The sequence below is a fragment of the Botryllus schlosseri genome, chromosome 7 (assembly GCF_051294905.1).
Source record: "Botryllus schlosseri isolate E-star chromosome 7, Bs_hap1, whole genome shotgun sequence".
NCBI classification, from domain to species: Eukaryota; Metazoa; Chordata; class Ascidiacea; order Stolidobranchia; family Styelidae; genus Botryllus; species Botryllus schlosseri.
This window is the reverse complement of record NC_137242.1, coordinates 16,740,140-16,754,623: the sequence shown is the minus strand read 5'-3', so window position 1 is coordinate 16,754,623 and position 14,484 is coordinate 16,740,140. Positions and strand designations below refer to the sequence as shown.

At 40.8% G+C, this 14,484-nt stretch overlaps 1 protein-coding gene and 1 long non-coding RNA gene across 2 annotated transcripts in view; one reads left to right on the top strand and one right to left on the bottom strand.

Moving 5' to 3' along the window:
- The window catches only part of LOC145443001 (uncharacterized), a 297,994-nt gene that overhangs the window by 241,872 nt on the left and 41,638 nt on the right, over positions 1 to 14,484 (top strand). The window lies entirely within an intron of this gene.
- LOC145443226 (baculoviral IAP repeat-containing protein 3-like) lies at positions 731 to 8,033 on the bottom strand. The gene is made up of 2 exons (XM_080321210.1): positions 1,116 to 8,033; positions 731 to 1,054 (listed from the first exon to the last, which is right to left on the bottom strand). The coding sequence occupies exons 1-2, from the start codon at positions 2,152 to 2,154 to the stop codon at positions 1,029 to 1,031; spliced, it is 1,065 nt and encodes a 354-aa protein (XP_080177336.1). The 5' UTR covers positions 2,155 to 8,033; the 3' UTR covers positions 731 to 1,028.

The following is a 14,484-nucleotide window of genomic DNA, read 5'->3' as shown; positions in this document are numbered from 1 at the left end:
GCTCACTATCAATGTGAAAGAACCAGATGAGCCCTCCGAGGATGAAAAACACTATCTTGCTGAGCTATTCCCTTGCCTTAACCCCGCGAATCCTGTAATGTCGTCCTTGTCACGAAGAATAGCAACCTTCGACGAAGGTTGGGATCCCGCTAAAATCAATGCTAGCGTTGAGCAATTAGCAAATGCGGGGTTTTATTACATCGATTCGGACAAGACGAAATGTTTTTACTGCAATGGTGGACTTCGGTGGGACCGGACAGACGAGGTTTGGACGGAACATGCTAAATGGTTTCCGCAATGCGAGTACGTACTTCGTATGAAAGGTATCGAATTCGGGCGACGCATCGAAAACACATATCCAAATCTCAACCGTCCGATTATTAGAAACCCCATCACGAAGTTGGAGTTGACTAAACGACAAAATGTTCTGCGGAATCGTCAATCAAACGATGGATCACCGTTGGATTGCATCGAAAATGGGAGAGGCCGTGACGTGTAAACGATGTGAAATAAATATAAATGAATATGACTATAGCATGTGGACATCTTTGCATTGTTTTTAGACTTGTGGGACTGACGTAGAACGCAGTGGTGGCAGTCATGAAGTACTTCTATTTTTTTTCTTCTCAGAATTGTGGTAGGTTTTACCTAATTACACTACATACTCAAGTGCCTTGTGTTGGAATACTTCTATTTCTATCAGTTTTACAACCAGTTAGAATGTCCCGTCTAATCCAACTGATAGAAATAGAAGTATTCCAACACAAGGCACTTGAGTATGTAGTGTAATTAGGTAAAACCTACCACAATTCTGAGAAAAAAAATAGAAGTACTTCATGACTGCCACCACTGCGTTCTACGTCAGTCCCACAAGTCTAGAAACAATGCAAAGATGTCCACATGCTATAGTCATATTCATTTATATTTATTTCACATCGTTTACACGTCACGGCCTCTCCCATTTTCGATGCAATCCAACGGTGATCCATCGTTTGATTGACGATTCCGCAGAACATTTTGTCGTTTAGTCAACTCCAACTTCGTGATGGGGTTTCTAATAATCGGACGGTTGAGATTTGGATATGTGTTTTCGATGCGTCGCCCGAATTTGATACCTTTCATACGAAGTACGTACTCGCATTGCGGAAACCATTTAGCATGTTCCGTCCAAACCTCGTCTGTCCGGTCCCACCGAAGTCCACCATTGCAGTAAAAACATTTCGTCTTGTCCGAATCGATGTAATAAAACCCCGCATTTGCTAATTGCTCAACGCTAGCATTGATTTTAGCGGGATCCCAACCTTCGTCGAAGGTTGCTATTCTTCGTGACAAGGACGACATTACAGGATTCGCGGGGTTAAGGCAAGGGAATAGCTCAGCAAGATAGTGTTTTTCATCCTCGGAGGGCTCATCTGGTTCTTTCACATTGATAGTGAGCCGTCGTATTTTCTCGTGAAGTAAGTCATCCAAATTACCGCGGTCTTGCTCAGCTAGTGCGATATTTCCTGAAAAGCTACCACGTGCGAAAGTACATTTTGGAAAATGTGTAAGGTGTATTTCCGATACGTCGTCTGTGGGTTTCCAATTGCGAAGAACACCGAAGCAGCTAAAGCACTGCGTTCTGTCTAAGTTACCGAGATAGAAAAACCCTTGTTTCGCCAACTCGCCTACTGCCTGGGGTATTGGATAGCTAGGCCATTTCTTGAAGGTTTCGCGTCGCTTCGATTCCCTTTTCAAGTCGAGGTTCTTAATCAAACACGCGTGTTCTCGGTCAATGATATTCGCAAGTTTTATGTCGCTGTTATTGACTTGCGGTGTCTCGATTTGGAGCTTAAACTCCCGTAATAGACTCCTGAAATTCGATCTTTCAACGGGAATATTGAATACTTCTCGAACACAACTCGCTTCATGACAACTTACATTCGTATCCTTTTCAACCAATTTTTCGAGTGAAATACTGCATCCGAAACATTTAATTTTGTCTTCGAACCCTAGCCAGTAATATCCGTCAGATGCTAAATCTGCACGCTTTGCGTACGACAGTCTCGAAAACCTGGCGAACGTAGCGAGTCTATATAATTCGGAGCGGTGAGAACCCGACGCGATATATACGCATCCCTGTACTGGCGGATCCGGATCGAAGTGTCTTTCCATAACAGTCTCTCATTTTGGGAAACTGTTTGAGAAATATATCATCCTAAAAACAGGCAAAACCATTACTACGAATCTTCGATAGCAATTCACATATTGTCAACAATAATGTCATTTGCTGTGAATTCAAAACCATAGGTGAATATTGAAAGGTCACGGAGAAACAGCTCGTTCTCTGGTTGATTTTTTTAATCTTAGGTGCTGACTTTTTCCGCCAAATTACCATCGCCAAAGGAGCGATACTAGACACTTAATGTCAATACAAAAACGAACGGGCAACAAAATTAGCAGGACTTGGCGTGCAAATATGCGTATTTGATGAAAACAGATTGTTTTCCGACAGCAATACGGGAGACAGGTGTTTATTTCCATCGACAAAGGGCAGTTGGCACGCACTTGGTTCTCACACTGATATTTCATAAGCCGATCCGATATCGATAAATAACATTAAATGTGCGAACAATGCAACTGTTACTAACCATATCGATTCACAAACAATATTCTGCTACCACGACAACTTTTCAAGTGACTCAACGTTGTAATGTTCACTCTTAGTAGGTATTTGAATAAGTTTTTATGTATGACATTCGATTCTACCGTCATATGTCTTAGTTCAACAACTTGGATACGAATTATAGCTACACAAACGTTTTATAGTCGATAATCTACTGTTTGGGGTAGTCACACAAGATCAGAACTATAACGAATCACACCATTTTCAAGAACGTCAGCGTTGACATCGGAATATTCTGTAATCCATCACAGATCACAAGCTTCTTTTCACGAGTTGTATTCTCACATCGGGAGATCAGTAATAGTCGACTCTATGTCGTCACTCTCAGGGATATACAAGGAAACACTCCGAAATAGAATATTCATAATAGATAGGTAGACAATCATATTTGACCATCTTCTCACATGGTTATTCGATCAACTGCCATGGACGCTCTCGATACAGCAGCCTCTGAATGACAAGGCATCGGTGCTTTATTCCAAGTCATATATAGGAGTCTCGAACAATAATGTACCCCGGTTTCCGCTGAATATTTGAGACATACATTTGTTGACCGTCACGCTCTGCGAGAGACCATATTTTAATACTCAACGAAAATGATCCCCAGAACAATAATAGTCGCTGAAGATTTCCACAAACGGGGCAGATATCAAAACGAATAAGACATCTCATCTAGAGAAGCTATATTGGTGGGGGACAACAACGTTTTACGTGCCACTTCCAAGACACATCTCGTGCAGAATTTGCATGATATCATTATCTATGATACGAAAAAGTATATCGCGTGATACGCCTACTTCTTCCGACCGACGGAGTTACTTACTTGTGTATAGACTACTTACTATCCAGATGATTGGATCCGGGTTGAAAACACCCGCCATATAGAGTCATAAAAATCTGGTGATGCTGTAGAGCCATAAAACTAGCTGGCATACCAGCGATTTGTTATTTTCAGTAACTTTCGTAGCATTGTACTGTAGTCTGTAGGTTTCGTATGCTGCGATACGACCAATCAAAGTTTTACAGCTTCCACACTTGAAACTACTATCGAACCTATGACTTTCGTTGATAAATTGCCGTTTAGTGGCGATAGAAGCGTATATTTTCAGTACTCGAAAAAAAATCGTCTTTTACTACTCGACTAGAATCTATATATATATATTACTCGTTTCAGATTCGGGTACACGAATCATTGTGCCTAGCCCTACTCGTGACTCGAGGATGGTGACTTAATCCCAACATTCAGTAGGACTCGAGTCAAGTCGAATCATTTTCCATTCACCACCGAGTCCAACTCAGGATTCGAATATTCAACTCCGAATCACTGTGTTGAGACTCGAGTCCGAGTCATTGTGCTCACTGCGCATTGTTCATTTTCGGATCCAATCCAGTTCAACTCACGTTTTTCAGAACTCTGCTTGGGTGCTATTGAATGCCTCGCATTCATATTATCGTAATTTTCCTCATTTTACACAGATTCTAGTCCTGCCTTACAAACACCAATACTGATGGACGAAATGTCTATTATGTGCTAGAGCTTGCTCCTCCAGTCTTCTCCTACCTATTCTACTAGTCGTTTTTAAATCTTCACACGCAATAAAAAAAATCGCAAATATTTAGACCTCAAACGTTTCTGTATTGCAGCTGTTCTTGGGATAATTTAGTGTATCAGTGTTAGTTTATTAATATTTTCATCGTTTCAAAACACTACAAAACTGCGATACAATGAAAGACAGGAAGGTGTCGAAACGAATTGGAGCTTGGAGTAGTCTTTGAAATCGCACACCCACCTTGGCATAGGTGAAGTAAAGAAGAGGAATGCACACCGAATGAAAACTAAAGCAGAGAATATGAAAGGAAAGAGACAAAATGAGGTGGCATGGGACGGAAAACTGGATCGATATGTTAGTTCGTGGTCCTATAATCTGACTAGTATTCTAGTATGTGTGTGTGTGTGTGTGTGTGTGTTTGTTTGTGCGTGACTACTACTACGTCTTTGTACGATGCATATCGATCGCCGCTTCATCGCATTTTTTTTTCTTCCAATAACGCTTTGTGCTTGGTATTGTAGCAGGGTACGAATGTTCGACTATATTTTCAGACTGCGCCTGATTGTTTCCTGATATCAAGGACCGTTTACCGCGGCGAATCGTCCAAGATCGCACCGTCGTAATCAATATTTAGATTTCCATACTCCAAATCGCCCTTGAGAGCGTTAGCCGATAACGACAATTCTTGTATTATTACTGCCCTAATACATGGTTCGCTTGCAAGATTGAAAACATTAAGAATGAAATTTACATATCTCAATATATTGAAAATATGTCCTGCTGGAGTTGATATCCTGGCGGGTAGAGTTTGTTTCGTTGTTTGTGATATTCGTGGTGCTTGTAGACTACGAATTCGGTCATTTACACCAGGATGATTTTCGTCATTTGTGTCCCGTAGCTATACCGACTTGAACACTGCCCACTTCAGGGCTTCTAGAAGGCATTGCTTACACGGATTATATGAAAAATAGGAGCCTAGATAAACCTCCAACACTTGGATAAGAATTCTGCGGTCGAACTCAGTCGGACTCGAACCGGCAACCCATTGGTGTTGCAGCTGCGGAATCGAGCACTACGTTATTTCGACAGGCAGCGGGTAAAATCATTATTCACGCTGCGTCATGGATAATATTTTCTTTAACATCAAACTGTTGATATACTTCACTTCTTGTGTTCCTAAAACATACAACATACACATTTAACAAACGGGTCACGTATTTTCTTCATCGATTGCCGAAATACAAGTTTATATGCACAATTGATATACAGCCATACCAAAATGAAACATCCTTCGTAGATGGCAGATGATTACGCCTGACCAGTGGTTATCGCGTTTCAGCGCAGTACCAGGAAAATGAAACTGCTCAATTTCTTGCTAATCTGAGCTGCACCCGATTTGTATGACCGTGAAACAGAAAACACGGTACTACTGAGATGTATATCTTACAGATTGCTCATTATGCTCAAGTATTAATTCGTCAACTTAACATGCAACGATGACAAGATTGTAGGCCTATATCAGCCAACAGGTTGATCACATCTGAGCGAAGGTGATTACGATCAGGCCCAGGAACAGGAGCAATTCCGGACTGGATTCGGATCACCGATTCATTACACCACTTCACAAGCGATTGTGGATAGGGATAATGGGAATTTGGGTCGCAGGCTAGAATCACTCAGCAAGTACGTCTACTTGCCGAGAGATAAGTTTTTGATCACTCAAATATAACGCCAAATATCCCCAAACTCGTCTTCAGCGAAATTAAGTCATTCCACCAGTATCCTACGAAACGGGGCGAACTTGCCCGATACGTCAGCGTACAATGGAATCTAGTATCGTAGTTCTCGACATAGGAACCATATCGACGGAAGAGTCACGAGTCAGAAGAAAATGACTACGTTGACGCAATTAATCCAAATGAGTATTTCGAGCTCCGACTAACATCATCGCATCACGCTAGATCTATCACGGCTGATTCATGGACATCACTTGCCAGTGAAATTATTTCGCGACTAGCACGTAAAATCGAAAAATTCGAGTCCGGATACAGGTAAATCCAAAAGTAATCCAGTAAAAATCCTCCAATGCGCTGTACTCCCATCCGAATTCACGCTCATTTGTACAGTATACGAGCCCCGATTCGTCGGCGTACAATAGAATCGAGTATCGTAGTTCTCGATACAGGAACCACATCGATGCAAGAGTCACGAGTCAGAAGAAAACTGATTACTTTATAACGAGTATTTTGAACCCCGACTGACATCATCGTATCACGCTTGATCGATCACGGCTGATTGATTCATGGGCATCACTTACCAGCAAAATTATTTGGCGAGTAGCATGTAAATTCCACAAATCCGGGTCCGGATAAACGCGGACAGTGGACATCATTTGCCAGCGAAATTATTTGGCGAGTAGCATGTAAAATCCACAAATCCGGGTCCGGATAAACGTAAATCCAAAAATAATCCAGGTAAGATGATCCAATGCGTTGCTTTTCCATCCAAATTGACGTTCGTTTGTACCGTATACGAGGCTCGCTGCTGGCACATACGCCATCTACTGTCCTGATCTGCGGCAAGTAGCTTTGGACGTCGTCAACAACCGTTTGAACATGGCAGCTAGCAAGTAGCAGCAATCGAACCCCATATGGTTATTCAAAACTGTCTGCTTACAATCATATCAATGTGGTATACCACGGACTCAATGACACAAACTAGTTTGATTTCATAACCCGTGCACCACAGAGATAGCTTGCAGTCACACTCGATTGAACCGGAAATCATTGATCGAGAGATCCAAGAGAAATCATACGCCAGTTGAGTTTTAAAATATCAACAGGAGCAGGATGGTTTCATAATACCAAATCTTTGCATCCGCGCGTCTCTGCGCCTGACTGACAGCGGGTTACGGTAGTAGTTTTGAATGTAGCCCTTAAAAACAGCCAACTGTCCCCCACTCCCATCGAAGAACGACAATTCAACCAAGCGGGACTTTACATCGATTCGTGTGATCTTGACCATACGCTTGAAACATAGCATAAGTTGTCATCATATACCCATCAGTCAATCAAACCCGCCATTACACGCCGAGTCACGCCAGGCGATCTTTTCCGTTTCGTCGGGTTACACACCATAGAGACCCAGAAAGATTCGATCGTCATACGCGGAAAATTACAGCAAAGATTACAATAACCTTGAGAAAACTCGCCTAATAATAAAACTTTACTCAACACAAACGACTTTTCATTATACGCAGATGGCACCCGTACTCAATTGAACCGGAAATCATTGATCGACATGATAGATCAGCCGACGCCGAGTCATCCCGGGAGAACTTTTCCGTTTCGTCGGAGTACACACCATAGAGATCCAGAAAGATTCGATGATCATACGTGGAAAATTACAGCAAAGAATACAATAACCTTGATATTATTCGCTTAATAATAAAACTATATTCACCGCAAACGAGTTTTGACACGCAGATAGCTACCGTACTCAATTCCGGAAATCGCAACACGATAGGTAACCCGCGTTTTGAAATCAACAGACAGAACCAGTTACCAATTCACTCATAAATAGCGAGTCACGCAGCAGCCTCGAAAATTACGTCAGAAATATTACACCAAACTCATTTCAACCGCAACTCAGACAGCCACATATCGATCAGATCGCTTGCTGCAATCCGTCACGCGGGGAACTACCCACTGCATTTCTGCAAAATGCGTAAGTCCGTTATCCTTTGTTTCTTTTTTATATTGGAGAAGTTGGTTTCTTTAAGTTAAAAGACCGTATGCGGGCATCGCGCTCTTTTCTCCACTACTAGTGCTCGTCGAAATTGTTGGCAAAGCGTCAGAAGATATTGATTTCATGGGATTTTTATATCATTTGACTGCCCAGTGGATACATGTGGCGACATTTAAAACGTCAATATGTACTTCAGCATTGTGGCATTATGTTACCCCAGTCATCGCTAGGTATCGTATACATTAACATAGGCTATCACGGCACTGTCACTACCTAAGTGTTGGAAGTTTATCTAGGCTCCTCCTCGCCACCTCATCCGCGTAAGCGGTGTCTTACAAGAATATCGGCCTGGTGTAAATGACCATATTAGTCGACAAACACCATGAATACCACAAAATAAACAAACAAACTGCACTGAAATGTATGGTTAGAATTAGCAATATGACGTCATGAGGTTCACACCATCACTACTTACACCTTAATGGACTAGGCCCGACCGGACAATGCATGCTGCGTCTGAGTATTGCGACGTTAATATGGAGCAGAGTGTAAAACGGATTTCTATAATTGCTACCGATATTGCCCCATTAACAAGTTATACAGCAGTAGCCAACTACCCAATCGCACGGATTTTGATTTTATGATACAATAAACATACGAAGTCAAGATTGACCCGGTACCCCTGCTAGATTTTCTACATCAGACAACGATATCAATTCCATTGATTGGTTGAATAAGCAGCATTTGCTGACTACATGTAGTTTATTTTGCTCTTGATGTTGTGTCATTGCGGGCCTAGCTCATAGCAGAGAGTCACTAAGTACTCACAAACGGAAAGCTGGGTATTTCGAGCAAATTTTTGTAACAGAGCAAGTAAAATTGTTGAGATTGTCAAGTAACATGCTCGCTCAGTGTTGATTGTTTTATGCTGCCAGCGCCATGCATATAGAGCGGCCCGCAGTTGAAATACAATAAATTTTAATCAAAAATGTTATAATGAAGTTAAAATTGTAATATATGAAAAAAGGTTCACAGTTCAAAACCCTCCAAGGTTCTTTTGTGAACGTGGATCTCGAAATTTCTGAGGTTCACACACAGAACGCGAACGTGAACCTCACGTTCACACCATCCCCACAAAATACAATATAGCCATGCATCAGCAGCAATGCTATCAAATATGAAAAACACCACAACACGTATTATATAATACAACTAAAAATGTATGGGTATCTAATTCAAGTAAAAGATGGTAGGTTGTCAAATTTCTTTGATAGTCATTCAAAGTCTGCACGGATATCATATCATAGCTGAATTTTAATATGATCCACGAAGCAGTAATTCAACTAAAAACAATCATCTCGATGTGCTTCAGATAAACGAGTTTATTATCTTAATATATTGAAGCATGACGTAAGCCTATCAGATGGTAGCATATTAAAATTCAAATTTGATGGAGTGCAGCACCACTGCCAATATTTTATTCTGTGAATCTATGTTAAATTTCTTTTAGCCATCTGTCCTTTACCTGACATTATCATCTGCCCCGTAATTACAGTTATCGTAAAAAGAATGGCCGCATTCCAGCGTGGAATTCGAGTTTCGCGCAAAGCACATCGCGCAGACTTTCACATCAGACAATTCACGAGGGTATCTGTGAGCAGCCAGACAACTCCCACAACGTGGCGAGGTCCTGATATAAGTGAAGAATAAGTGATTTGTGACTTGCTGCGAAATTGAATCCAGCACATGGGAGTATTTGCAGTATAGTCAAATGGCGTAGTCCAATGACGGCCTGCCGTATAGGAGGTTAATGAAGGGATGCTGTTTGAGATGGATTTTCGAATGCTGGAATACAGTATTATTCGATTCTAAACGGCGCATTAGAATCTGATAACATAAAAGTGCTACTCAATTTGATTTCAAATCAGTGATTCCTATCACCCATTCACTCCAACTTAGTTTCCGAACGGGACGATCACAAAAACGTAAAAATATCATTCTCAGATGCATTCAACGGCCAGTTTACTAAATAATGAGCTCACCCTGCTTGGAAAAGACTTGACATAGCATGCCATATATACAGGGTATGGCATTGTGAAGAATGCTCACGAGGAACTGTTACATCGATCTTTGGACCTACCGTTCGGAGGTACATCTCAAGAGACAGCTGGGACAGGCTATTCGTTTGCAGCAAGAAAACTTCTTCGTCTGAAGAGCCATGTCAGCCCTATATTTTCCATTTCAACTCCCAAAGAGCCATATGTCAATCAATTGTTACGTCACAATTGGAAATTCGTCACGTCATGATAGTACCAATTCGAACTCACTGCATGGGATTCGTTTTGGGTGCCATATTTTCTCTGTAAAAACTAGTAATAGGCTACTAATCATCCTGTGATAACGCAAGTCATCGTAAATTGCTCAGAATTTATAATAACTGATATTAATCTAATATAGCTATAGCACTGATTCCGAAAATAAATTTTGATCGACTTCTAAATTCGGTGGTAACATAAACGCTGCACTACACGCCTACATTTTAACAGCAGTGCTAGAAAGCTACTTATCAATTTGGACGTGGATAGCGATAGCCTTGACCTCTCAAATACATGTTTATGCCGCCACGAGAATAGTTATTCAGGCCGTTAAGAAAATTTACTAACAAGTTGCTGCAATATCGATAAAATTAGGTATAAAATTAAAAATATGTCAAAGAGCCATATCTTATACCCAAAGGAGCCATATATGTCTCGCGAGCCATTGGTTCCCGACCACTACAGGATAAAGTCCGTGATGCAATTAAGACGTCTGCCATCAATAATCACAATGCCTATTCCAGTGCATGGTTCTTATCGGGGTGTCGATTGAACAGCAGCTTAGAGGTACCGCAAGACAATAAGGCGAAGCTGGTTGCCGTATACCAAGAACTATACGGACATCAAAATGCTGAGTAGCATTTAGAAAACTTATGACTAAATAAAGGTCATCACCGGTAATGACGCCGTGATATTGACGCTTGACATAAACTTATCACTTTTTTCAGTCACCAACATAAGAATCTGGGGACAGAGGCTGTTTACGTTATTTTTAGTCACCAGCTTTCAATACCTTGCCCTCATGCTACTCGAATTGTTAGGGTGCAACGATCTATTTTATCTTTCAGACGGTGCCGCGAGGTCAAAAAGGGGAGAGACACTGGCCTAACCTCATGATTCGGTCTCACTGTCTATGACATCGGTTCGACAGCATATTGATATTTCCTATTCAGAAGAATAAGACCTGCATATATGCGCAGTAGATATATCTCTAGCAGTCTAAACTCTGCATAATTACAATCAAAGATAATTCCTTATGTAACATTTGATATTTACTGAAATTCCGCATCGAACCGTCAAGAGTGCATGGGATACAGTGGAAATTACAAATGGCGCGAACCGCTGAACGGTTCTAGCTTCACTGAACGCAACCCATCGTGAAAGGTATTTTTTGAACACTTATCCTATGACCTCAGGGACCTTCACATTGCTAATTGCAAACACTTTACACATCACCTATTAGGTTATAACTTTACAGACTACAGCAGTGGTCGGGAACCTATGGCTCGCGAGCCATATATGGCTCTTTTGGGTATATATGGCTCTTTGCCCAATATTTATTTTTGTATTGAATTGATCAATATTGCAGCGACTTGTTAGAAAATTTTCGTGCACGGCCAAAAGGATTATTATTGTGGCAGTATAAACATGTCTTTAAGAGGTAAAGACAATGTCGTCTTCAGGTTTAGGGGCTCGGATCCCCTCTTCAAAATCATCAAATTTAAGTTACTGTCACGCCGGCGGCCAACATCACTCGCGAATTCTAAGTACTCGACTCGAAATCTTGAATTGTACGATACGTTGAATAATCAAAAAGCATATAGCAGACACGACGCCGCCAATTTCAAAACGCAGTTTTCAAATACGCGTTGTCTTCCTGATCTACGTCGCGAAATGAACTGTTGTGAGTGTGACAATTTCAAACTCGAATTACAAACAATGTCATGGCTATCCACGTTCTTGATCGGTAAGTATAGTTCTGTATAGTACCGGTAATAAAATGTAGACGCGTATCGCAACGTTATGTTTCCACCGAATACTTTGAGAACTCGATAAGTATTTAGATTTCCGTAATCAGTGTGACAGTCACATTCGATTAATATAGGTTTACCATATTTGGGAAATCTAAAAAGAGGACACTTTTTCAAAATTTTTAAACTTGCAAAACCGCTTAAAATGGTAAATTTTTCCCACTTCGTGGTCGGTTGACTAAAAAAAAAGAAAGAAAAAAATGGTCAACTTTCCGGCTGAGCTCCCGAAGTACTACTTCGGTGCTGATATACAGCATCTCACTCGAATTTGGCCGTAAATTTGACCAAGATCCCCAATAAAGAGGAGAAAAGGGCGTCCTCCGAGGACACTTTCAAAAAAGTCAAAAAAGAGGACAAATCCTCTTAAAAGAGGACGTATGGTAACCCTAATTAATATCAATTATAATGAACTCCAAGCTACTTACAAATTGCGTTATTAAGGGTGAAGCTTGGCCCGTCTGTTCTATACCTCTCGTTTCGACCTTTATTTCCTCATAATAAATAGCAGATTTTAGAGAGAAAATATGGCGCACACGAGGAATCCCATGTAGTGAGTTCGAATTGGTGATACCATGACGTCATGAATTTTCAATTGTGACGTTACAGGTGATTGGCATGTATGCCTCTTTGGGAGCTGAGATGGAAAAAACAGGGCCAATATGGCTCTTCGGACAAAAAAGGTTCCCGACCACTAGAATACAGGGAGAGAGAGAGAGAGAGAGAGATTTTTATTCATCATCGCAAAATAACAAAACAGGCAACAAAATAGCATAAACTTCAGAATCACGGACACATACAAAAAAATGGTTACAGTGTCAATTTCAAATTAAATGAGATGTGTACGAATACGATTTACAGTGCATAGGATTGGCCAATCTGTTTTCCGATTGGAGGACTATATTTTAATTGTTGTGACAATATGTTTAGCAGTCGTTTTGACCTGCTTGTAGCAGTTACCGGTATGCAGTGGCTCAAATTTCTTTATGTTGCGTATTATGCACGCATACCACTCTCGGTGAAGAATTCGTAGCATGCGGCGTCCTTAAAGCGAATTTTGACTGGTTATAAACTTGGCGACTTAGGTTTGGCTTAAGGCAAAATAATCGATAATGGTGAAAAAATACTGTGCTTATGGCTGTAATTCTGGATACTTGCCACTTAAACAATACGTTTCGTCGTTTAAATTTCCATTTGATAATTAGGAGTTACAAAAAATGGATATCTTTTATAATAGACGAAGAATTCTGTAATTTATGCGTTATACTTCATGCATTACGAATTGCGAATGTAAATAACAATAATTTAGTATAATAATTTATAGAGCGTCGAATATAACAATATATCATTACTGCACCAGGGCGTTGTACATGAAAGGCAATAAAATATAAAAGTAAACAAGATGTATAAAAGACGGAGTGCATAATTGTAGGGCGGAATGACCACTGCTGCAGTTCGAACACTCGTGTGAATAAAACGGTCTTGATTTTGCGTTTGAAAACAGCGAGACAGATAGTTGATAGGAATCGTAGATTGTTCCACAAAATGGCGCCCTAAGACGAAAAGGTTCTCTCGGCGTAGGTCGATGTTTTGACTCTTGGATCCGACAAGAGTTTTCACGCTTCCTTGCGACTAAGTTAGCAAACGAGCAGCGATGTTTCTGCGATCTTCTGTAGCTTCGATGCAATATAGCCGATGTAAAATCAGAAAGATAGTAAACACTAAGAAGACGGCCAGTGCAAATTGAATCCCAAACCTCATTTGCTGAAAAAAAATCGTATTCACTGATAATTCACGCCAAATGTTAATGGTTAGGGTGTGTTGTTTATGGCATGGGTGTATTTGACTTCTTCACACCCAGTAGCATGGGTGTAAATGGCAAATTTAGTACCTGATAGATGTGATGGCTCTGCTGGGGTGTAAATTGTCAAAACACCATTTTCGTTTAGGGCGCAGACCAGTAATTCGACGTAGAATATTTTTATCAGTGCACGGCGTTCCGAATCTCAAATCCTTCTCTGTTTTAATGTTTGGCTCGAGTCAGGTGGAGTGATTTTCATTTTATCACCGAGTCATTCCGAGTTCCAGTAGTTCTACGAAAAGTCGCGTCGTCGTATAAGGTCGCACCAATATCTACATTTCTGAGTGACAATTTTCAGTCACGAATCACCTACGGGTCATGAATAGGCAATGTGACGTAATACCAGATCTTCGACCGCATGATAGCGATTGTAAATGATGTGAGTATGAAGTTTGAGTAGTTTTCTGGTTTTTGAAGCATGTCTGTGTTAATTTCAAGTTTTCAAATCTAAAAAATATATGTTGAAAATCCAAAATTCAGGAGCGGGTCGCACAAAGTGTTCTCTCGGGCCGTGTGTTTGAGACCCCTGGTCTACTAA